This window comes from Protopterus annectens, chromosome 2.part1 (genome assembly GCF_019279795.1).
Source record: "Protopterus annectens isolate FY-2018-M chromosome 2.part1, PAN1.0, whole genome shotgun sequence".
In the NCBI taxonomy this organism is placed as follows: domain Eukaryota; kingdom Metazoa; phylum Chordata; order Ceratodontiformes; family Protopteridae; genus Protopterus; species Protopterus annectens.
The window spans coordinates 1,220,824,164-1,220,850,786 of NC_056729.1; the positions used below are offsets into that span (position 1 = coordinate 1,220,824,164).

At 44.3% G+C, this 26,623-nt stretch overlaps 1 protein-coding gene across 1 annotated transcript in view; it reads right to left on the reverse strand.

The window, feature by feature from the left end:
* The window catches only part of ATAD2B (ATPase family AAA domain containing 2B), a 4,508,062-nt gene that overhangs the window by 431,611 nt on the left and 4,049,828 nt on the right, over positions 1-26,623 (reverse strand). The window contains exon 27 of the mRNA XM_044063554.1: positions 15,549-16,268. Coding sequence (XP_043919489.1) covers positions 15,549-16,268 — 720 coding nt within the window. The remainder of the gene's footprint in view (positions 1-15,548; positions 16,269-26,623) is intronic.

A 26,623-nucleotide genomic window follows, 5' to 3' on the forward strand; every position in this document is an offset into this window, starting at 1 on the left:
AGACTGTGAAGATTCAGGTGAATAAGTCCATCTGAATGAGACAACAGGTCTGGAGCTGGGTCCAGCATCCAAGGTTTCTGAATTAGGTGAGGCCAAAGAAAGGGAAACCATATTTGTCAAGGCCAGAAAGAGGCAATAAGAATTATCCTGTTCTTCGACCTGTTGGCTTTCTTCAGAAACTGGGAAATGAGAGAACCCGGGGTAAAGGCATATAGTAGAACAGGGGGACAATCATGAATGAGAGCATCTCTCAGTGACTCCCCCGGAGTGGGGTTCAGGGCAAAGCAGCTGTGGCACTTTTTGTTCAGGGAGGATGCAAAGAGATTGCAGCAAGGCTGGCCCCATCGATGGAATATCCTTTCCATTACCAAAGGGTTGAGAGACCACTCGGGAGGCATCAGGATGCTCCTGCTCAATCTCTCTGCAAGTCACTCTGGAGCTCCCTGGAATATGCACTGCAATTAGAAAATGGTCGGATGAAATTGCCATTTGCCATACCTTGAGTGCTTCCCAACAGAGAGGATAAGATCTGGTTCCCCCTTGTTTGTTGATGTACCCAACCACTGACATTTTGTCTGTTTGGATGGCAATCGTTCCTGAGGGGAGGGCTTCTTGGCATGCTTTCAAAGCCAGGAGCACTGCCCTCATCTCTAAAACATTAATGTGCAAGTTGGCCTCTAACTGGGACCAAGTGCTTTAGACCGTCTTTCCCAGGTAATGCCCCCCCCCCCCATTAAGGATGTGCCCATGGTCACTAGGGCTTGGGGAGGATGGATGGCACAATAAAATTTTGTTGGAATGAAGCCACCAACTTAGATCCTTCTTGCATAAATTGGTGATCAGGATGTGATGAGACGCAGGATGATTCAGGTATGACCATTGTGACACTAAGAGCCATTGCAAAATATGCATGTGGAACCTTGCAAGGGGAACTAAAGTGATGGTGGCCACCATAAATCCTAGAGCCTGTAACAACAGTCTTGCAGTCACTGTTCTGTTGCAAATAATCTGGCTGACATGGAATTTTATTCTCTGAAGTCTTTCTTGAAGAAGGGAAGCGATACAGGTGCTTGTTGTTGTAACACTGCTCATATGAACTTAATGCTGAGTTGGCTCCAGATGGAATTTTTCATAGTTTACTGTGATCCCCAGCAAGGAGCAAGTTTGAAGAACATAGTCGCTTGCCTGCAGAAGCAGATGCCTGGTGGTTGCAGTAATGAGCCAGTAGTCTAGATATGGAAACACCCAGAATCCTTGCAGTCTGAAATTCCATTGTCATGCACTTTGTGAACACCCTGGGAGCTGTGGTGAGACCAAAGGGGGCAGAGCTCTGAACTGATAATGACTGGATCCCAGCTGGAAGCAGAGAAATCTTCTGGAGCATTAGTCTATTTTTATGTGATAATACACATCCTGAAGATGTACTGAGCACATCCAAATCATCTTTTCCTAATAATGGAAGTATAGACTGAACCGTGCCTATTCAGAATTTGGTTTGTTGAACCAATTTGTTCAACTGACTGAGATCCAAGATCGGTCTCCAATCCCATTTTCTTTGGCACTAAAAAGAATCTTAAATAAACTCCAGATTCTATCTGGTCTGGTTGGACTGTATGGATGACTCTTTTGTTGAGCAGTTTTTGTATTTCTAAAACTCCTGCATCCCAGTGACTGGGTGCAATGTCTGTGACTCTTTGGTTGACTGGAACGATTTGAAAAGGGAATATTGTATCCTCTGCACCAAATTGTCAGTGGTTATTTTCAGCCAGGCAGGGAGGTGCAGGGATATTCGTCCACTGACTGCCTCCAGATGGCAGCAATTGGGTTTCCACTCAGGAGTGCTAGTAAGAGTTACCATGGAATGAATCCCAGGAACCCTGATTTTGCGGACCACCTCTGCTGCAAGGTCGGCGTATACCAATAGAGCTCCCCCCCTCTGCCCCAAGGGGAGTTTTTACCATGTGAGTCCTGAAAAAGGCCTTGGGACTTTTTGAACCACAGCTTCCTACTCATCTGGTTCCTGCAGTAAGGCTGCTGAGGAGTGGAAAAGTGTACTCCCATGGCAGAAAGGGTCTTTCCATCTTTCTCACATCTGGTAAGGATCTAACTTTGGGACCAAAAAGGGATGATCCGTTAAAAGGAGCACTGATGAAAGAAGACTGCTCTGCAAATTCACATAAGCGCATCTAGGCATGTCTCCTAATGGCTAAGCTGGAACCCACTGCCCTAGTCATCCCTTCAGCTGCGTACGCAACGAGCCTCATGGACGAATTACATATTGACTCCAAAGTTGCCAGCTGGGAAGCTACTTTGTCCTACACTCCCTCAGCTACGACTCCTGTCAGAGCATCTGACAGTTCCTTTACCAGGTCTCATTGGAGTCTGGTAAAGTGTGCCATATAGTTCAAGAACCTAAGTGCAAAGGTCGATGAAGTGTATACGAGCTTCCCAAATCTATCCATTGTTTTTAGACTCCTTGTTAGGAGGATGGATAGCAGGACTCTTGTCTGCAGATTCCTTTTCAGTGGCAGCTGCAACCACCATGGAATCTACTTGAATACCTTCTGACCAATGCTGCTGATCCTCCAGAGCTGATAAAATGCAGTCTGGTCTCTTGGGGATTGGCTCGATGGAATTGGGAATCTTCCAAACCTGCTAAGCAATCAATTGAATTAGATAATCAGCAGGCAAAGAGGTAGAAGGTCCGGCACAAAAGCCCTGGAGGTACACTGATTCCTCGAAGGAAGGTTGATAGAAAGCCCAGCCACCCTTCTGCTTCAGGAGTTCTAAGACATCTCCAAATGAGATGTCTTCCAGAGGAACCTTGGGGAACCTTCCCCTTCATCGTAATCGGTATCTTCCATGTAAGACTCTTCAGGGGAGTACAACTGCTTCCTCTTGTACTTTCTCTACAGGAGAACCTCTTTGGTGGGATATAGCAGACAGGTATCTGAAGAGGACATAGCAACCATCCTGAGGCTTCTGTGCCCTATGCCCCATGACAGAGGCTGGTGGTACCTCTGGATGAGGGGAGGGGCTGGGATGTAGGCCCAATGAAGATGGTATAGACAGAGTCTACAATGGGCAAGGCTCCTCTCCATGGCCTGGAAGGCAGGCCCACCCCGTAGAGGGGTGGGAGCCCAGAACAAAGACAGACTCCCTTGGAACCGTGGTTACACCCCATACTGAAGAACTGCATCCGAAGTCGAAGCCAGAGCTGAGCTTATGTGAGCCGATGCTCCAAACAGCATGGACGGTTCTGATATCGGAGTGGAACCACGCTCCCCGGAACCAGCAAAGAAGCTTTGGCCCCAGGAGGTCTCCAGTTCCGACAGAATCTAAGCGCTCAGGGCTGTTATCGGTGCCAGAGATGCAGATCAGGTCGGCATTGATATGGTCAAAACTGGGACAGGTGGTGCTAGAAACTCCAAAGGCTCAGATGGAGTCGGAGGAGGAACAACAGTTGGAAGGATAGATACGGTTCCTGAGCTAGAAGAACTAGGAACCAAAGTATGTAAACCCCTCACTGCCAGGAGCTGAACCACTAGCCTCAAAACATCTGACTCTGTGAGGCTCTTGTTGGAACAGATGGAGGTGACGGATGGGTAACAGGGCTTCTCCAAGAAAGGGCTTGGAGGCTGGTCAAGGAAAGGGTCCAGTGCTGATGAATATCATGTCCAAGATAATTGTTCGAAAAGAAACTCCTTCGGTTCCGAAGCCAATGGAACCGGAGAGTGAAGTGATGCCAAGTCCAACAGCTCTCTGGATCCGACTGAAGTACTCAGAGCGAACTTCAGATCTGAGGATAAAGGTATCCTTGGATCAGAGTCATAAAAAGCCGGACAACTCAGATCCAAGAACTCTGAGACCGTGGAAGGAGTCAGAGGAGGGACTGGAAGAGAGGGGTGTGACAGAATGCTAGACCTCCTGACCCAAAGGGGTTGGAGCTGAAGGGGCACCTGTCAGATTCTGGGCAGAGAGAATTCTTCTCACCACTCTCTCCACATTATCTTCTGTTAAGCACCTGGAAGAATGAGTGGAAAATCCAGAAGGGGATCCACGTTTCTCCATAAAGGGAAAGCAAACATTGGAGGGAAATGGATCTACTGAAGGGGAGTATTTAGTCCTTGGTAGGTAAATAATGCTGGATGGAGTAAATGGATCGATTGTCTTATGCATCGTATTCAAAGTCGTCAGATCCGATATTTCTCTTTCTATATTTGTCTGTTCCTTTTATTAAAAAAATGAAACTACCAGCAATAGTAATAAACTACTACACAAAGTGTAGAAAAAGGGGAAGAATACTAACAATAGCACTCAAAGGTACAAATTTGTATGGAAGGAAAAAAAAACAAATAATATTTTAACTAGAAAAAACAGTAATAAGGTAGGCAAGTAGGTAAGGGATTAAATAAATCCAATAATTTGACAGGTTCACTAAGAAAATAGAAAATTTCACAATTTAAAGACTTATCTGTTTGAGAGTAAAGGTCAACACGTCTTTTGCGCAGAGTGGCAAACGAGATCTGAGGTACTTGGGGTTGGTGCATTATAAGTAAGGGAGAAGCTTGACTGTTTTTGGTTGCCATCACTTGAGGACAGAATGAAAACTGACACCAGATCGATATTTAAGAGCAGGTGTTGGTATCCTAAATGAGGTCAGAGAGAAGGGTTTTCTGCTCAACACCGACAGTTATTAGAGTATATTTTCAGTTGCTGTTATATTGTTTCTACTTGTAGGTATATATGCATCTATCATGCATATTGTCTTATGGCAGCTTCATTTAAGTTTTAGAGTCAAATTCTGGGCTTGTGTATGGGTACACTGATTTCTTAGGTGTTAAGGAACATGATTAATACCCCACCAGAATGCTTAGTGGATTGGTCATTTCTTCTTATGTCACATCTGGGTGGAAGCATTTCTTTATCACTCATAAGAGGATTTCACCATGATTCAGTGAGTATTAGTGTGTAGGGGGGGTGGGTTTGAATTTAGGCATGAAGCTCACTAATCTTTTTGCAGATGCTGCGTGTATTAGTTAAATATCAAAGTCTGAATAAACTACTTTGGTAAAGGTTTTGATTGTTGTCTTTAGTGGATACACTAGTTAGGTGCTAATCTGGACACATTGTTGGTTGAGTGTACTGTTTTTTTTTTAGTGCTATCCGTGGTGAAAGATTCTGAGTTTGGGTCACCATTTGGTGCACTACAGGTGTTTTGTTCAACAGGACAGTTAGTGGTTTGAGTCCAGCTCTAAATTTATAATAGGTTCATAGGTTTATACTAGGCTATCTGCCCTAAGGCATTTATAAGCCTAGCCCAAATTTTTGTGGCTTACGCCACCCCTTATATGAAAAAATACTGTGCCCATTAGTTTGTTGTGCCTCTGTCCAGCAGTGACACAGAGATGATTCCCGGGGTAAACCTACGATCTCCCATCCACAGGTCTAGATTTCTCTTGAACAGAGTCAGCGAGGTGCTCTGCCTCACATGGACCGGGATTTTATTCCACAGCATAGGGAGTCTCTGAGTGATAAATCTATCCCTCCAGCACATCCTATTTATATCCGTGCTAAGGTTTAAGTCGCTTGCTCTAGTGGTTTTGGTGGATTTGGATTTTTGAGGTGGAGCATGTCCATTAATTCCGGGTTGGACATGGCCTTGTATGTCAGGCACATGTCACCTCTGAGCAGACGGTATGCGACTGAATAGAGCTGGAGTTTCTTCAATCTGGCAGCATATGACAGATTTTGGAGTCCCTTTATCCTTTTGGTGAGGAACTTTTGGGGTCTCTCCAATTGCTGCAGATGTCGGGTGAGATACATCCCGAATGGGGCATTGTACTCGATCATTGGTCTGATAAGTGAAGAGTACAGGGGAACAATGACCTCACTAGATCTGGATGTGAATCCCTTCATGATCAGGTGGGCAATGTAGAAGGTCTTTCTAACCACTTTAGCAACGTGAGTGTCAAAGAAAGGCCACTGTCAACCTGGGTCCCCAGGTCCCTGATAACCTCTTCTGTGCTTAGTGGATTGCCACCTATATGGTAGCTTGGGGTTACCTTGTTTATCCCGAAGGGTATGACTATACATTTGTTGGCGTTTAACTTCAGGCCATGGCTCTGGCACCAGCTATCTGTTTCTGTGAGTCCCTTCTGAAGGATATCCGTGTCCGATGCACTTTCCACTATGGCCCAGTTTGCAGTCGTCTGCAAACTTTGTCAGCCAAAGTCCTCCCATGTTGGCCTGTACTTCTGAGAAGTAGATGCCAAATAATAGGGGTGCAAGGACCGAGCCCTGTGGGACACCACTTGTGACCGGCTTGGAGTCTGACACAGCGCCAGCAACTCTAACCCTGTGGGTTCTGTCCTTAAGCCAGTTTGCAACCCATCTTGTGACATATGGGTTTACATTTAAGCTGGTAAGTTTTTCTACAATACCCGAGTGGGGTATTGTGTCAAAGCCTTTGCAAGGTCAAGGTAGGCTGTATGGACTGCCTTTCCCTCATCAATGGCCTTGGTGACTGTTTCGAAGAAGTCAACCAAGTTCAAAAGGCATGATCTTCCCTTGACAAAGCCAAACTGGGTCAGGTCCAATGTCTGCAAGTCCCCTATATCTTTGTTTATGAGCTCCATTATGATCCTCTCCATAGCTTTGCAGACTAGACTTGTTAAGCTTATGGGGCGGTAATTACCAGGGTCCGTAGAGGCGCCGCCTTTGTGGAGTGGGACCACAGTTGCCGTATGCCACTCCTTGGGCACGTATCCTGTGGTAAGGCTGAGATTAAACAGCTGCCTTATGTGCAGGTTTAATTCCTCATTTAGCTCGTGTAGCACACAGCCGGGGACACCATCCGGTCCCATGGTCCCATTGATGATGTGTTTTTAGCTTTAGAGACAGCAGCTTTCACCTGCGCATTTGAGATGTCCGGGAGGCTACACTCAGCTGGGATAGTTATCTCTCCTTTAGGGGGGGAGAGGGGGGTGAAGTTTGCACTGAACCTGTCTGCCAGTATGTTGGCAATGTCTGTGGGTTCAGTGATTTTTGTATCATTTTGGACTAATTCTGAGCATATCTGGGAGTTTCCACCCAGGTTCCTAACATAGCTGAAAAAGGCCTTATGATTGTCCTTTGAATCCATGGCAATTTTTCTCTCAAAATTGGCCTTAGTTGATTTTATGAGTGCTCGTATTTTTTACTAATAATGATCAGGGTGACTTCCCTTTTATGGATTTTGTTCTATCATGTAATAGCTTTCTCCTCTTATTGTAAAGTTTGTTAATGGCTGGGGTCCACCAGACTGGACGTTTGCCCTTTGTGGAAAGAGTCTTGGTTTTATTTGGGATTGCCTGATCCATGCAGTCCTGGAGGTGTTCATAGAAGGCATTTGTAAGGGCTTCCAGAGCTTGGGTTGTGGTTTCCTCTGGCTCAGGGGCCTTGAAGGATACCACACCAGTCTTGAGTAGTGTGAAGTTTGCTTTAGAGAAGTTCTTCACTATGGTCTTTTTTGTTTGGGGTGGGGGCGGGATGTGGATCTCCAGTGAGATTAGTTTATGATCAGATCTCACCAATGAGGGATATACTTCTGGTGTGGAGCATTTTGTCCCCATGTTTGTGACAATGAGATCTAGTATATTTTCTCCTCTCGTGGGAACAGTGACTAGCTGTTCCATGGCATTTGAATTTATGAACTCCAGGAACCGTTGGGCTAGAAAGTTAGGGCTTGAGTAATGTTCCCAGTCTATATTCGGGTAGTTGAAGTCACCCAATATGATGGTGTTTGGAGATACATTTATACCCTCCAGTGTCTTCAGGAAGGCTGTGTGGGGTTCCTGAGTTTGAGAGGGTGGCCTGTAGCATGCTACAATTTGTAGAGCAGTTTTGCCTATGGTTAGCTGCACCTGGATGGTTTCCGAGCTTGATGCGTTGCCACCAACCTGGAGGTGTGGGTATCCTTTATGAATATGGATACACCCCTCCTTTTGTGGTGTGGTCCGGGTTTTGGGGCGGAACGCATGATATGAGGTAAAACCTAATAGTGCCGGGTGCTCTCAGGAGCCTTGAACCAGGTTTCAGTTACAGCACAGACATCGATGTTCTCCATACTGAGAAGGGCCTCGAGTGCGTGCATTTTGAGATTTAGACTTCTGGCATTGAGCAGCATTACCCTCAGTTTCTTCCCATTTTTGTTTTCTAGGGTGGTAGGTTTAGAATTTGAGCCTTGCCTAAAAAGGCACTATGGGGTGGCAAGAGCCTTAGCCAATATCCGAATCCCAGGGGTGACAGGTGCAAGCCGTCCCTTGCGAAGCAGCGTGGCTTGTCAAGCATGTCATCCCAGGCAGACAGACACTGGATCCCCTTTGAATGACACCAGACATTAAGCCAATTGTTAAAGCTGATCATCTTGTCTCTATATTGTGGCATCATTCTTGGTGAAGGAAGGATACTGCTCAGGGTTAGGGTCATACCTGCCTGGGCTACATAATCAGAGAGCTCCTCTATGTCTCTTTTCATGTAGTCCAGGGAGGTGCGTCTCAGGTCGTTCACACCAGCATGGACAATGACTGTGTCATATTTGTACTTGCCGTGGAGTGACCTGAGTGCTTGTGTTATGTGGCGGATTCTAGCGCCCGATAGGCAGCTTACTGTGACCCTCTCCTTGTTCAGCCTGGTGAGTGGGACGTCAGTGTGTCTGACTATGGAGTCACCTATGACAAGTATGTTTGGTGTTGTATTTGGCCTTAAGGGCTGTGACTGCTTTGCATACTGCTTTTGTGGTTTATGTGTTGCTTGTGGGGTGTCTTGAGGTAGCAGTTGTTTGGGTGTCTGCTTTGGAGGCCTCTGCTGTTTAGGTAAATTTTACTCAGAGCCTCGAGTATGTCTTTGTGTGTTTATGTGTTTGATTCAGTGGAGTGGTAGCATTATGTGAGGCTGGTTTTGTGGTGTGTGTAGTTGCCTTCTCCTCCTGTCTGGTCTTGCCAGTCCTGAGTTGAGAGAGCTCAGCCTCCAGTTTGGCTAAATAGCTGCATCTCTCGCAAGTATTTGTGTTATGTGGGAGGAGGAGAGGGTTGTCTGTGTACATGAGGCAGTTATAACATTGCCTCAAGATTCCCAGATTCACCAGCTGGACCGGAGAGGAGATTGACAACTGACCTTTGGACATGCTAGAATAATATTGGGAAATCCTTAATTGAAAACAAGGGCCAGTGGGGAGTGAGGGTGTAGTGCTTTTAATTTTTAGTGCTGACTTATATAATTGCTTTAGTGAGCAAGTGCCAGGTAACTTGAGTGCAATGTGTTACAAGTAACTAAATGCAAAATGACAAACAGTAACTTTCTTTCAAGTGAAACAAGGAAATAAGTACAGTAAGCAATGCAGATATCACTAGTGATCCACAGAAGCTGAGAAGTTGCGTATTAGGTGGAATTAGCTTCCAGGGAAATAACAAGCAAACAAACAACAAGCATATAAACAAAGCTAGATTCAGCAGGCCTGGATCTAGTCTATGCTAGAGCAAACAAGGTGTACCAATTTCAGTAAGATACAGTTCAAATATTCAGGCACTATAAACCTTTAACCAGAAATTCCCAGCTCAGAAGGGCAGAGTCCAGCCTCTTCTCCCACAAGAGTGCAGTCCACAAACCTTCTTAATGTAAAATAACTGGCCTGAAGCCCAAGTGCCTAAACCAGAACTAATACACTTGGACACTGGGCTCTCAATCAGCAGTTCCCAACTTAGAAGGATGAAAGCTACCTGTCCTGCCACCACAGTGCTTGCCACAAACCTTCCTAATGTAAAACAACTGGTCTGAAGCCCAAGTGCTTAATCCAAAAGACTTGAATGATAGCTACACTTTAATCAAGTTACAACCAAGCAGTAATAAATACCATTGAATACTTTAGAGAATGTCTGGATTAGTGCTCAAGTTACACAAACAAAGCTATATCCAGCAGGCCCGAATCCAGTCTATGCCACAGCAAACAAGGCGCACCAACTTCAGTAAGAAACAGTTCAGATATGCATGCACTATAAGCCTTTAACCAGAAATTCCCAGCTCAGAAGGGCAGAGTCCAGCCTCTCCTCCCACAAGAGTGCAGACCACGAACCCTCTTAATGTAAAATAACTGGCTTGAAAGCCCAAGTGCTTAAACCAGAATTAATACACTTTTAGAATAACAGACATTGAGCCCTCAATCAGCAGTTCTCAACCTAGAAGGATGTAAGCTACCTGTTCTGCCACAACAGTGCAGACCACAAACCCTCTCAGTGCAAAACAACTAACTGGTCCGAAGCCCAAGTGTTTAAACCAAAAGGCTTAGAATGAGTTACACCAAGCAGTAATAAATACAATTGAGTATTTTAAGATGATGCAAAAGTAAAAAGAAGTAGGTAGAAACACAAGTACAGTAAAAGCAGATGAAATTTTTTTTTTTTTTTTTTTTCTGAACAAGTGCTGAGATCAAAGAAACAGATTTGAGTGCTGAAACTAGAAAACTGGCTAGTTATAAGAAAAAAACAAGCTAGAAGGCTTCCCTCAAACACAGAAGGGCTTGGGGGCTCAGAAGCCTACAAATAGTCTGTACCACTTAACAAGAAAGGCAGGAAATAAGCTTAATTTTTTTTTTTTTTTTTTTCCCAGATGCTCTCTTTGTACACAGTAGGAGTGCCTGAAATCAGAATATGATCTCACTGCACTCAGTTGAGTGAGCAAATGAGATGGGCCCAGAGGCAGGCTGAGGGGCGGGCAGTTTCAATGCCACTAAGATTAACACCAAAACAAAAACAGGGCGCGTGGGTGGGAAAAACTGAAGAGCAGAATAACTTCAGTTAAAAATTCCTTCAACACTCCTTCATACACAGTTTAAATCAAGTTAAATACTGTATTTTTAAAAAAAAAAGTGCAGATAAAGGTACTTAAATTCTCTTATACGTCCAGTTGAATATAACCAAGTTCTAGCTGGCCAAGCTGAAATTTTAAAGCAGGAATTATTTCACATGCACCAGTTTAAATATGCAAGGACAGGAAATCAAAGAATGTGGCTACCCCTACACCTGTAATTACTAGCAAATAACAAAATTCAGCCAACACTAGCTTCAGTTCAAGTTACTGAAGAGCAGAATAACTTCAGTTAAAAATTCCTTCAACACTCCTTCATACACAGTTTAAATCAAGTTAAATACTGTATTTTTTTTAAAAAAAGTGCAGATAAAGGTACTTAAATTCTCTTATACGTCCAGTTGAATATAACCAAGTTCTAGCTGGCCAAGCTGAGGTTTTAAAGCAGGAATTATTTCACATGCACCAGTTTAAATATGCAAGGACAGGAAATCAAAGAATGTGGCTACCCCACACCTGTAATTACTAGCAAATAACAAAATTCAGCCAACACTAGCTTCAGTTCAAGTTACTGAAGAGCAGAATAACTTCAGTTAAAAATTCCTTCAACACTCCTTCCTACACAGTTTAAATCAAGTTAAATACTGTATTTTTTTAAAAAAGTGCAGATAAAGGTACTTAAATTCTCTTATACGTCCAGTTGAATATAACCAAGTTCTAGCTGGCCAAGCTGAGGTTTTAAAGCAGGAATTATTTCACATGCACCAGTTTAAATATGCAAGGACAGGAAATCAAAGAATGTGGCTACCCCCACACCTGTAATTACTAGCAAATAACAAAATTCAGCCAACACTAGCTTCAGTTCAAGTTACTGAAGAGCAGAATAACTTCAGTTAAAATCTCCTTCAACACTCCTTCATACACAGTTTAAATCAAGTTAAATACTGTATTTTTTTTAAAAAAAGTGCAGATAAAGGTACTTAAATTCTCTTATACGTCCAGTTGAATATAACAAAGTTCTAGCTGGCCAAGCTGAGGTTTTAAAGCAGGAATTATTTCACATGCACCAGTTTAAATATGCAAGGACAGGAAATCAAAGAATGTGGCTACCCCCACACCTGTAATTACTAGCAAATAACAAAATTCAGCCAACACTAGCTTCAGTTCAAGTTACTGAAGAGCAGAATAACTTCAGTTAAAAATTCCTTCAACACTCCTTCATACACAGTTTAAATCAAGTTAAATACTGTATTTTTTAAAAAAAAAAAAGTGCAGATAAAGGTACTTAAATTCTCTTATACGTCCAGTTGAATATAACCAAGTTCTAGCTGGCCAAGCTGAGGTTTTAAAGCTGATCTGGATGTTTTAGGGAAGCTGCATTTTTTTTAAGTAAACAGTGTGAGCTGTACACAGAGGAGCAGATCTGGTGGAGTTGCAGTTATCGGGCTCAATAATGGTACCCTTAGTAAAGAGCTGACAGTTTTATGACAACTGATATGTTGTCAGGGTTGATAGAAGGGTTAAAGTGGAGAATATGGCTAAGAGATGAAGTAATGTAATTAAAGTACACATTTGGTTTCGGAAATTGATTATGTCACTGAGTTGAGGATCTGCTTGTAGAAGGTTAATCTAGGGAGTAGCTATGTTAAGGATGATTAGATTATGCTAGTTCTAGTACAATATTTACAGAGCAGGTACTGATGTTAAAAGTGTGGGTCAAGTGTTATGCGAAGTGTGGAAGAGTGAAAGGGAGGGGACTTTGAACAGGAGGAATTGTGTCTGGCTGGATAGGGAGGTAGGGAAATGGTTATGTATAAAGTAAATGATGCTGGGAAGGGAGAGATGGGGGCACAGAGCTCTTTGCTATGCTCAGCAGCATGAAGCAGGATTATTCTTGGGCAGCAGTCAGTTACGACAAAAGAAGCATCTTCCACCTCCTTGTAAGAACTATGGAAGAAGGTAAGTGATTTCAGTTGTCAACCTACGCACAATAAAAAATCAGCAGGTACAGCACTGTAAACAGAGGTTAAAGAAAAATACTGAATACTACTACTAAAAAGCACAGATGTATGCACTCCCTGTTTAGGTATGGAAAACTAGGAGTCCTTACTGAATGAAACTAGTATTCTGTTTTGTTTCCTCTCCTTTTAATGCTGCCTGAATGTTTACTTATTTACTGTTCATGTGTTTCCATTTGGTTTTTACTCAGAGTTCCTTTCCAGTCTCAAGCATTATCTACATGAGACTGTATCTACATCAGTAGAGAGGCGAGAGGATGGTATGTAATGGCCAAGCTGGTTAAAACCAGTGTTCTCTCCCTCCCTTTTCAATGCTGCCTAAACAGCTTCCTTATTTATTGTTATGCACCCACATCAATCATGTCTTAACATTCCCAGATTCCAGCAAGTCCCATTTCACACTCAGCCTTCCTTCATAGTCAAGCTCCATCCAACTCCCAGATCTTATGTCTCCCTCTCCTGAATACCTTCCAGCAAACATAATCCTCATGGCTCTCAGAACTGTATGCCAAATGCAGCATGACCAGTGACTGGCACTGGCTTGTATACCAACATGGTCTCTGAATTATACTCCTGAAGATGCATTCCTGCATCCTGTTAATCTTACATCTTCTTCCTCTGTAGAAACTTTTGACACTGGTAGTTAATGCATCTAGGCCTTTTCCTTGAATTTTCTGAGTAGCAGTGCCCCTTCCATTCCCCTAAAGCTGTACTTCACCCCTGGAGTTTCTTTAGATCAATTACTAGGACTCGTATCTCCACTGATCACCACTGGGTTGATTTGGGCATCACTTGTGAAAATGTTGACTCTGTTCTCAATGTCATCTTGTATGTTTCAAGCACTGTGAAAAGCACTAGGCACACCTCTATCCACTTTTGGGTCATCACCATTTAAATACTACCTTCCATAACCTCCTTACCCACCCCACCAACTGTTACAGTTTTCTCTTGATTACAGTCCAAGTTTATTCAATATCTCTCTGTACAGTAGCAAGTCAAAATGGATTCTATCAGGCAGGTTTGCCTTTGTGCAGTTCTGCTGCAAAAGTTGTCATAAAACTGCATTAGGTTAGATGGGCATTATCTTCTGGCTGCAAAAATCAAGCTGATTTGCATCCCGAAATTTCCTATCTTACAGGAATGAGAACATCCTCACCCTAGAATATATTCCATCACCTTATCACCAGCTTTACCGGACTTGGTATTGTTGCATTGCCTCAATGCTTGGAGTTTCACTATTGTAACATTTTTCACTCATCTGGTATATCAGATCAAGGTAGCCATCTATTAATATCACTATTAAATAGCTTTGCTGGGACTTTCTACAAATTTGAGGATTTTTACTGAGACAGTTCATTCATTGAACTAGGTCCTTTCTCAGTCTGAATAACCTACACCAGCAAGCTTAACCAAATCAGCACACCTTTTTTCTCTCTCTCTGCACCTGAAGAATCACTCATCCTCTTGTATTCTGCTAACAGTCCTATTTCTACAAATGTTTTTGTGGCCATAATTTCCCTTGATGCCCTGTAGTGTTTTCTTTTAGCTTCTCTCCCTTGCTTCCATCCTTTTTATTCCCTCTCATATCACTTATGAATGCGATGAAATTGTTTTTAAGCAACAATAATTTCTTACACATTGTCCCTTTGCTCACTTACTGTATTTATGCTGTTTTTGACCCTTATCTATAGTCTTATCTCTGCTACCTGCTACTCTACTAGCTCTTCCAAGATTTATGTAAATATAATTGTTTTATAGTCTGCCAATCTAGTTTCACATTTGTGTTTTAATATACATCATCTTTTAGTCCCTCACTGGTTCTAAAGCTTAAACATCTATATATTGTGCTTGAAAATGACAGCTGTTGCTAGAAGTTTATCTTTTTAGCCTTTCATGTATGTTGTTCACAGAAGGGAATGCTGCTTTCCTCAGTTTACTAAAAGAGTTCCTCTCCCTAGCCCCTTTGACTGATTTTAACCAGTCTTCAGAGCTTGAAAACTGCACAGATACATCATACTCAAATAATGCTGCATTCAATTTTTTTCTTATATCCCCACTGCTTGCCAAGCATCAGGCATTCTGTGAGTGATCAGCCTATTTGTTTCCCCTTAGGGCAAGAGTCAGTCTGTGTAGACTGTCATACAGGCAGGTCGCTAGAGTTTCTTACTATGGCTTAAGTCCCTAACCCAAGGCAGCTGATATCCACTAAGTGTATTTGATATGCCTTCCCTACAGTGATGTAGTGCACCCACCCATTCCCCACCCCTGGAGGTCCATTATCCCTGTCCCATATGTTATGCTCTGTACTCTTGCTTCACTGTGGGACTCAACATCACAGCAAACAAGACTACCTCTCTATGCCCCCCACTCTGGGATGTGCAAGCCTGTGATGGACACTCACTTTTACCCTCCCTGATCAGATTTTCCAATGTCTCATTCATTTTGTACCCAACAGACTGGTGTGCAAGATACATTTAAAATGACAAAGGAAGCATTATTTTAGATGAGGGCGATATTGACAGCAGATTTTGCCAATATTTGTTAATGGGAAATTACAAAACTGTAGTCAATCAACTAGAAAAACAAATCAGTAGAAACTACACAGTAATCTGCAAAAAGTTAATGATTCCAGATCTCTCAAATTACACTAGCACATTAATGACCTTAGGGCAAACAATTAGACAGTACCTCCAGCATCATCTTCCAGTGTTTCAATGTTTGTAGTCTCGGAAGATTTCCCAATATCCTCACAATGCAAGCCCCCAGAACAAGACTTGACCACAACATTGGCTAGTTTCTTTTCAACAACAGAATTGATATTGGTAGTATGAAACTCCTGCGCAACTCGAATGGTGTCTGATTTATGATACCTGACAGCAATGTTCTTACTTCGTTGACTGGAGGCCACTTCTGCAACTGTCTTTTTGGCAGATCTACAACCAATACTCATCTCACCATTAAAGCATTCTGTGGAAACATCACCATTTAAACAACGTCCTTTTGATGAACTTTTTTTAAGAACTCTCACTCTAGTTTGTGAAGGTGAATGTCCGCTGTTTACCAGTGGTGATTCATTTGAATTTTCTTCTTCTGTTGATATAATATGACCATTTTCCTTCTCTCTGTCATGGTTATTAACCTGTCTTATGTCTCCATCTATAAAATCACATGATGACTCATCATTGGTTAAGGAAAAGTCTTCAGTCTCTTCCCCATTTTCCTTATGACAGTCTGTGCTAATATCTATGTCACCATTCACCATTACTTCACTTTCCTCTCCCTGATCTTCATTGTTGTCATCATCATCATTCTTGCCATCATCTCCATCCTTCTTGAAATAGTACTTTTTCTTCTTGATAATGCCCCTACCCCACTGTGAACGCCGTCTTGTTTTTTTCTTCACTTTATCTGTTTCGTATTTATAAAAAATAAAACATGTTTTAGTACCTCTTCATAAAGTAACACATATATCATGCAGTACAACACTAGAAAATATACTAAAGGTGAATACTGAATGGTACTCCTAATTTCCTGTTGCCTACATGTAACAGCTGGAATCACAATATTAAGATGCAAGTATTAATAAGCAGAACATACTACATGTGCATTCAAACTAGATTTGTATTAACTAACTTATACTGGTGATACTGTGATTAAAACATTTTGCATTTATATCAAAGATAATATTTCTAAAGCCAGACACTTACCATATCTCATTGGCACATTATACTCAAAATGTGAAAATGAACTACTGAGCCTGCTGCCATTTATACAGAAAAGCACGCTTTCAGCAGAATACAGCAATTTATGCAGGATGCAAATTTCACCAAAAACATTTGTGATTCCAATTTTAGTCACACTCTTCATTGTGAAAACATTATTTAAATTTGGAAGACCACTTCAGATAAAGTGCCTGTACTAAATTAACCTTGCAGTAAAAGGACTTGCCATAGTTAAACCTGTAATCCAACAATGGCCATTGTCGCCATATGAAATATCCTGAAAAAATATAGCACCTGCTCTTGTAATTCTAAAAGGTCAATCAATGCAGCACCACTCTAATATCTAATTCACTACTAAATGGCAGCAAAATGAATGCATGGTCCAGTCCCATTCACCTCAGTGGTGAGGTCTCCACAATTTCCTTGGAAAAACATGACAGCAAAACCGTAGTCATTACAGACGTATTATGACTCCAACTATCCTGGGCTTCACACAGTGGCAGAAACATAACACGAGTGCACTCACAAAACTTCATTGTCTTTGGAAATAAGTCTGGAAGACTTCAAGTACAAAGACCCAAAATGAAAACCTGAAAATGTATAACTTACTGTAAAAACCTCAATGACCTGAACTAAATTAATTAGGGTATCACTAATTCCCTTAGGGTCTGTTACTTAGCTCTTCATATAGCCAACTCAATGAAGAAAAGCAACAGGAGAATATCTATGGGGTACAGCAATACCGGAGGCTAATCTGCTTGAGATGCAACTGATCAAGAAAAGGCCTGAATCAAAAACAAAAGCAAAAGAGAGAGACTGCAACCATAAGTCATTTTAGAAAGAAGCAAAGCCCCTTAACTGCTCAATATGTGTGTGTTTGGGGGGGGTCCTCTTTTCACTTATATAAACTGTCAAGAGGGAAAAGGGCTTTTTCTTCACAACTTGCATCTTAAAGGCTTTCAAAGACCTCACTAGTTCTTTGGCAAACTAACTCAGCTAAATAGCCAGTACTGCTGGAGTAGAGAGATAAAGCCCTTACTACCACCAAAGCAACTTGATTGGGATTAGTTGCTTAGATGTCTGCAGAAAATGTCATAAGGGAGCAGAGGAGAGATACAGCTTTTTCATTTCACATTTCCTCAAAGTCCCACGGTTGCTTCCCTAATGGAGACCAGAGCCATACAGCAGCTCAGCCTTCAAGGGGCAGGGCTGTCCTGAGGGGGTCACAACACTTGTAGAAACAGGTGACACATTTGCAAACATCATGAATGTGTTACTGGGCAAGCTCGGGGGGGTGAGGGCTCAAAACAGTAAAACCTTCAGTGTATGAGGAACAACTGGGCTAGAAAACTAATGATGGTCAGCACGTGGGGGGAGGGGAAGAAATATGTTTAAAAAATAAATAACTCAGCTACTTAAGAACAGAATGGAATATGAGGAAGCCACAATTAAACTCAGATAGTGACATGAAATAATGATTTTGCTTAAGCAAGGCCCAAAGAGTTATCCTGTATGAGTCTGCAGACTACTATGGTTTGAAGGAATACCTGTGTTGTTGGACTGGTGTGACATCACTCATACCTGGAAGGTTACCCTCCTCATATACAAACAAGGTCTTAACTAATGTTATTCCCAAACCTGAAGCCATACTGACAGCTAGTGGCCCACAGTTGTTCTAAATGCTGATTTTAGAACAAATGGAAATAGATTAAGTAAGGTAATCCAATAGCAGATCTCAAGTTAGCTTCATAACTAGATGAGCAAGTGCCAACCCACTAGTACAAAGGCAAACTAACCATTTGCACCACTGGTAACCTGAGTTTGGGACCAGACTCAGGCCAGGGGAAGGGTCCTCAAGGGTGTGTGTGTGTGGGGGGGGGGGGGGAGGGTGCAGCAAGATGAAGCAGTCAGCAGTCAGTTCTCCTATACTAACTGGAAAACTTACGGAAACTCCAGGCCCGTGCTTCCTCTGCAGGAGACCACAAGCCTCAGACGCTTGAGCAGCAGTGACATCACTGCACCAGGTGTTCCCAAAGTTGGGGATTTTGAATGGCTGTTGTCTGAACAATAGTGCCCTACTCAATTGTCTGTAGTGCCTAACCAGGTCCTCTCACCCCGGGGCTGCAACTCAGCTACAACACAGGTCAAATCCTTGGAGAGTTAAAGGACCCACTCAGGGGTAAAGAAGGCATGTGAGCCACAGGAACAAAATGATCTACAAGATGGAAATTGATGGGAGAGAAACATCTTAAAAAGGATGAGTGAGTGAGGCAATTTTTTAACAACTCCCATACTGGTTATTTATCTGAACAACGGTTTGGATGCAAGCCCTATTACTAAAAGGCACCAGTAAGGGTTCTGACATTTTAGAAGGAAAACATTTCATGCATAATCTTTTAGTTATGTACTCACCATAACTTCAGATGTTTGGGATCCATCTCGCCTACTTTCTGACTGATGGGCTCGGAGCCGATCCCTCGGCTCCGACTCGGCACGCTTATGCTATAGAGCGAGGCCTCTAATTGGCTGAGCTATCTTTATCCCAGGATGCACCACCACTAATCCCCCAGATCTTGTTTGTCCGCATTCATGCACACATGCACAGCTTGATTATATAACATTGTTAGATGTTTCAGATGAAACAACAGGATTCGGACCTTCTGATATCCTCTGATCTCCAAGGAAGGGGGAAGGAGGGTGGGTTATTAGGAATGTAGGTGAGATGGATCCCAAACATCTGAAGTTATGGTGAGTACATAACTAAAAGATGTTATGTGATCCTATCTCGCCTACATTCTGACTGATGGGACAGTGTCCCTAGCACCTAAATCCCGGGTGGCTCATTGGAAAACACTCCTGAGCACTGTGGAACCAAATGAAGCTCGTCCTCTAGATGCCGCATCTAATTTGTAGTGAGAAATGAAGGTATGCGGGGAAGACCATGTAGCCGCAGCACAAATGTCACTAATAGCAAGCTTAGAATGAAATGCTACCGAAGTAGCCATAGCCCTTGTAGAATGAGCCTTGACAGAGGTGGAAAGCTCTTTGTTAGAATAAATATAAGCTTGAGTAATACAGTCCCTGATCCATTTGGCAATAGTGACCTTTGTGACCGCGTTGCCCAATTTGTTTTCTGCAAAGGACACAAACAACTGATCTGTCTTCCTTGATTGTTTGGTCCTATCTAAATAAAAACGTAACTGCCTGTGGACATCTAGTGTGTGGAAAATAAATTCCGCTTTATTGGAGTATTTTGGGAAAAAAACTGGGAGCTCTAATGACTGTTGCAAGCATAAAGTAGAGCAGACTTTAGGAACAAAAGAAGGATTTGGTCTGAGGGAAACCCTGTCAGTATGAAAAACCAAGTACGGGGGTTTCACTGAAAGCTTGAAGTTCTGAAACCCTTCTGGCTGAAGTAATTGCCACTAGAAAAGCTGTCTTCCATGATAGAAACTTTAAATCACAGGTAGCTGCCGGTTCAAAGGGGGAAGAAGTCAAGGCACATAATACTATGTCGAGATACCATGGAGGTGCAGGATGAGAAACCGGAGGTCTTAATAGAGCAGCACCTTTCAAAAAGTTCTTACACAACCTGTTGCTCATTAAGGGTGGGTCTATGGATTCATGAAAGTTAGAAATCGCTGCCAATTGTACTTTGATGGTAGAGACAGAAGAGCCTTGGTTGAAAAGAGAGGTCAGGAACTTGAGTACTTCTGCCACGGGAGTAGAAATGGGGTCCAGGCCCCAGAGTTGAGCCCAGATAGCAAACCTTTTCCATTTGCTAGAATACAGTTTCTTCGTAGTAGACTTGTGGGCTGAAGACAATATGTGCACTACATCTGGGTCTAGTGCATGTCTCCTGACTATGGTCGGAAGAGGAGGAGCCAGGCCGTCAATTTTAATGTGTGTAGGGACTGGTGTAGTAGTCCCGACTGATGAACCAGTAGGTCTGGGACCTGGTCCAGAAACCATGGACCTTCCAGAGCATGTTTCCGAAGATAGGGAAACCAGACTTGACGAGGCCAGTAAGGAGCAATTAAGATCATCTTGCTCCCTAAGAAAGACGCCTTCTGAATTACCCTGGGTAGGAGAGGAACTGGAGGGAAGGCATAAAGCAGGCCGGTGGGCCAAGGATGGACTAACGCGTCCATAGGGCTCTTCCCCGGAGCCGGGGTTAGGGAGAAAAAATCTTTGCACTTCGCATTCAGAGGAGTCACGAAGAGGTCGCAGCACGGAACTCCCCATTCGCTGAAAATCTGTCTTGTAATAGTCATGTTCAGAGACCATTCGTGAGGAGAGAGGATGGCTCTGCTCAACTTGTCGGCTATGACATTGGATTTGCCAGGTATGTGAGTAGCCACTAGGAAGCGTTTGGTCGAGACTGCCCATTCCCAGACCCTCATCGCTTCCCTGCAAAGAGGATAGGATCTGGTCCCTCCCTGTTTGTTCAGGTACCAGACAACTGACATGTTGTCTGAGTGAACAGCAATTACGCCCTGAGGCAGGTAATAGTGAAGGGCTTGAAGGGACAGGAGTACTGCCCTCATTTCTAGGATGTTGATGTGGAGAGAGGTCTCTTCTGGATGCCATTTGCCTTGGACTGACCTGCCCAGGGAATGCCCCCCCCCACCCCGTCCGGGAGGCGTCCGTGGTCAAAGTGGCCGCTGGAGGAGGAAGAACAAAGGGTCGTCCCTGATCCAAATTGGAGGACACTAGCCACCAGCGAAGGTCCCGTCTGCAAGATTCTGTGATCCATATTAGATGATTGAGAGGGAGTTCCTGAAAGGACCACTTAGTTGAAAGAAGCCACTGGAGGATTCTCATGTGTAACCTTGCCAAGGGAACTAGCAGAACTGTGGCAGACATCGATCCCAATAGCTGCATGACCATTCTGGCTGGGGCTTTGGACCTGGGGAGTAAGGCTCGAACCTGATTTTGTATGATCTGAATTCTGTCTGCAGGTAGATAGACCCGCATCTGGTTTGAATCTATCTCTGCCCCTATGAATCTTATCCTTTGAGATGGCCGTAACACAGACTTTGGCCAATTGAAGGTGATTCCGAGGGAATTGCCCAGTGATGTTGTGGCTTGCAGGCTCCGTAGAAGTAGATGCTTGGAGGTGGCAGTTAGAAGCCAGTCATCTAGGTACGGAAACACCTGGAATCCTAGACTCCTCAAGTGAGCAGTCACTACTGTCAAGCATTTAGTGAACACCCTGGGGGCTGTGGTGAGACCAAAGGGCAGCGCACGGAACTGAAAATGACTGCCTCCTAGGCTGAAGCGCAAGTGTCTCCTGGACGTTTGATGTATTTTGATATGGTAATACGTGTCCTTGAGGTCTATGGAGCACATCCAAACACCTTTCTCCAACAATGGAAGAATGGTTTGTAAAGTGACCATTCGGAACTTGGACTTCTTGACTGAACGGTTTAGGTTGCTTAGGTCCAAAATGGGCCTCAAGTCCCTGGTCTTTTTTGGCACCAAAAAGAATCTTGTGTAAGTCCCTAATCTGATCTGGTCTGCGGGGACCGGTTGGATGGCTCCTTTTTGCAGCAGTTTTGAAATTTCTATGGCTGCGGTATCCCGTTGATTGGGTGGTGGGTCCGGGATTCTTTTGGACTGAGGGAGGGGACAGCAGAATGGGATGGAGTAACCTCCGGCGATAATTCGAAGCACCCATCGGTCCTGAGTGATCCCTTCCCAGGCCTTTAGGTGCTTCGAAAAACGACCCCGGACTGGCTCCAGAGCAGCACAGTCGGGCAATCCCTCAGGGACTATGAAAAGCTGAAGAGCCATGAAAGGACTTGCGGTCTCCAGTGTTGCGGGGGCCTCTGCCGCCTCTGGGACGGCATCTTCCTGATGAATTTCCCCCTCCTCTGCCTCTGGAGGGGGAACCTTCCTGCTGAGAGGGGTAAGACTTCTGCGATCTCCGGAACCACATCTTCCCTCCTCTTTTAGCCTTGGGATAAGGCCGAAAGGGAGTGGAAAATCGTGCCCCTACGGCAGTCAGAGTCTTACCCTCCTGTTCACAGCGGGTAAGTGTGTCTTTCACCTTGGGCCCAAACAGGGAGGACCCATCAAAGGGGGCGTCGGCGAATGAAGACTTGAAGGCCTCCGCGAAATGACACAGGCGGAGCCAGGCTTGTCTCCGTAGAGCAATGCCTGTACCCGCCGCTCTACTCGCCCCTTCGGCCGCATACGAAATGAGCCTCATGGACGAGTTCGAAATGGATGACATTGTAGCCAGCTGAGATCCAACCGTCTGGGCCAGCTCCTCAGGCAGGTTACCTAAGAGGGTATCGGATAGCTCCTTAATCAGATCCCTCTGGAATCTCGTAAAGTGCGTCAGGTAGTTCAAAGACCTCAGGGTAAAGGCCGCTGAACTTAGGGTGCGCTTGCCGTACCGATCCATGCTCCTAGACTCCTTATTAGGAGGATGGATGGACGTAGAAGCCTCTGCTACATCCTGCTGTGTAGCAGATGCCACCACCATAGCATCCACAGCCACACCTTTCGTAAGGAACTCTCTATCTGGGGGCGCCGAAAGAAATTTGTTTGGACGAGCGGGCACTGGTTCCACAGAGTCCGGGTGTTCCCACGCCCTTCGACAGATCAAATCCAAGAGCTCGTCGAAGGGCGGAGACACCCAGGAGGCGGAGGGCTGAGCCCCGAAGGCCTTCAGGAACACCGACTCATCAGCAGAGGGAGGTTTGGACTGCCAGCCGCCTCGTTGTTTTAGGGCTTCCAGGATGTCTGCAAAGGAGACATCATCCGAGGACAACTTGGGGGACCCCTCTGCATCATCGAGATCGGTGTCAGATGTCAAAGACTCGTCAGGGGAGTCAACGTGCTTCCTCTTGCACGTTTTCTTCCTGGGAGGTTCTTCCGAAGAGGCTTCAGAAGGACCTCCAGGAGGGGGAGAAACCCCAGCGGGGGTAACCTGAGGCCCAGGGGCTCCGCTGTCTGCGGACAGGGGAACTGCAAACGACCCAGTCTCCAAATGTAGGGAAGGAGCTGGGGAAACTGTGGAGGTAGCCAAAGAAGATTTGGCCAAAGCACTCCTCATAGCCCTGAAGGCGGGACCACCAGAATCCTGGGAAGGTCCCCCCTCCGTGGCCATGACAGTGGACGGTACTCCCGCCGCCGACGCACCAAGGGGGAGACTTGGGACCGAAGGTATCAATACTGAAGCCCCCCCCCCCCCCCAGGGCCAAAGAAAGAAGTCCGTGCACTGAACTCCGACCCAGGGGCCGGAGTTGGAGCAAGGGGCGGGCCTGACCCTAACACATCCACTGGTTCCACCAACACCTGCTCCAACGGTGCCAAAGCTGTTGGAGGAGGAAGTACAGTAAGGGAGTGGACCATCGGCTCCGAAGCCGAATGGGCTGGAGCCGAAACCATCTTTTGGAACACCGGAGACTGGAAGAGTCGAAGGAGCACCCTGTCGATGTCCGAATCAGACATCCTGGAAGATCTCGAGGATACCGATCGGGCCCGAACCGATTTCTCCATCGGCTCGGAAGGGCTCGGGGACCAGCTCCGAAAGGACTCAACAATTATCGGCTCCGAGGAAACCTTCAAGGAAATTTCCCTCGGCGCCGATAAGGACTTCGGCTCAGAGGGGGAAGTGTCTGAGCCGATGACCCTTATCGGCTCCAATATCAGTGGAGCCGATGAGGGTGACCCGCCTCTCGATGCCCCAGACCTTGGCTCCGAAACCAGAGGAGTCGAGGCTGGAGGCATCGAGGCAGACCGTTCCGACCTCGGCTCCGAAGTCCGTGGAGCCGATGGAGAAGTCTGCTTTGCTTTTTTAGCCGTCGGTTCCGACTGACTGGTCGGAGCCGGCGCTTTCCTCTTCTTGGAAGGAGACGGAGAGGAAGATAAAGCCTCCTCGAAAGAAGGCTTGATTAATCCTTTGAGGATTAATTTGTTTTTCCTCTCCTGGAGGACTCGGGAGGAAAACGCATGGCATACACTGCACGATTCCTGGAGATGTTTGGCGCCAAGACAATAGACGCACGAGGAGTGGTCGTCCGTTATGGACATTTTGAACCCACACCTCGTGCACTTTTTAAACCCGGAGGGTTTATGTTCCTTAGACATAGTTCTACAAAAAAAACACAGACCACAACAGTAAACTCTAAGACACAAGTACAAAGTATGCCCAGAAACTCAGAATATTTTAAACTGAAAAAATATTTTAAACTGAAAAAAACCTCTTTTTTTTTTTTTTTTTTTTTTTTTTTTTTTACACAGAGAAAGAGAAAGGGACAAAAACAAGGAGGGTCAAGACCCTCTAACTCAAACGGGTACTTGACCCACACACAACCACTAAAGTAGTTAGAACAGGGGAAGGCCCCTCTAACTTAAACGGAACCTTCTCTGACAGGAAATTTTAAGCTAAACTCAATGAAATAACAGGAAACACACTCGTACACAAAAAATAGCTGTTAAAACAGCTTTTGGGTTGAAAAGAGTGAACTACTGACAGGAAAAGAGACTATAAATATAGTACTTAGCCCAGCCAATGTTGAGACCACGTCCAAGCTCTGTAAGCGGCAAACGAGATCTGGGGGATTAGTGGTGGTGCATCCTGGGATAAAGATAGCTCAGCCAATTAGAGGCCTCGCTCTATAGCATAAGCGTGCCGAGTCGGAACCGAGGGATCGGCTCCGAGTCCATCAGTCAGAATGTAGGCGAGATAGGATCACATAACATCCCTAAATATCCTTTGTCACAAATGTTTTCCAAATTAGAATGCAAAAACAGTGTTGATGGGGTTTACTGCCCATTATGACTGGAGCCACAAGACAGAGCCATAGTGGAATGCACAAATATTCAGCAACTGTCAGATACTACTACTATCAAAATCTTTAGATATGTACAGCACTGCCCTGATAAGCACACTTAAAAGTATCAATTTGGACAAGATCATCTTGTATTCACAGATACATCACCATTCACATCACCATTCATCCTCAAAGAAAGGAAATAGGACAGGCCAAAACATTTGTGACTTTTAAGTTATACTCACAGTTGTACAGATCTATAACTTGTGAAATAAAAGGTATGGCAATACTCCAAAGATTTTTGGTAGTGTGATATCAATGCAGCATGAAGAACACATTATTTGCCATGCGAGGAAATAAATTCCCTATTTAGATTTTCCCTAGCAAGCAAGCTTTCCTCTTGCAAAGGGAGGAGCTTGTACATCAGGGGCTATAACAAGCTTGCATGCGTTCTTTTTCTAGTGTTTTTGCCTCCGTGCCTGCTAACAAGTTTTCCCTCCAAACAGACTTGAGCCCATTTGCTGGAGTCGCCCATAAACCGAGGGTTTACAGTCATATGGGGCTTGGGGGCATCACTCAGGCAGGAACCATGGCAGTTTGTATCCTTGCCAATATCCCACTATGGTGATATTTATGATGGCCCTAACCCCATCCCCTGGTTGGTATGATGAGAAAAGCGGTTTACTATCAAAATCAGGAATTGCACATCTTCGTATAGTGTTACACTGAATGCTTGTTTTCAACATCTCATAATATTTAACTGAAAGTGGTCAAATTTATATTATTGAATGTAAGTATACATTCACTAATGTGAAGCTGACTTTCTGAATGGATATCACGGTACAGGGCAGATCGGGAAATTTATCCTTTTCTTCACTGTAGTGCGATCTTGGAGTTGGTATATATAATATGCAGGGGTGTTGGGGGTGCAGGGGGCTTGCCGCCCTGCAAAAACAAAGGAAACACGGGCATTCGAAACAGGACGTTAGGGAGCTTGAATGTTAATCATTACGTTTATTACATTTGAAATTTGTCATACGAACTTCCTAAAACAGACATATGTAGTCGATCTTTTAATCAAAAGGTATTCTGCAATTTCTGATTATGATAGTAAACCGAGCAAACCACATCAATGAGAAAGGTGATCCCTTCATAGGCATTGTGAGCCTATCAGTGGCTTGAAGAGCCTACCTCCAAGGGGAGTGGTGCATTCCAGGGTGAATTCTACCCTGCTTCCTCCAAAGATGGGCAC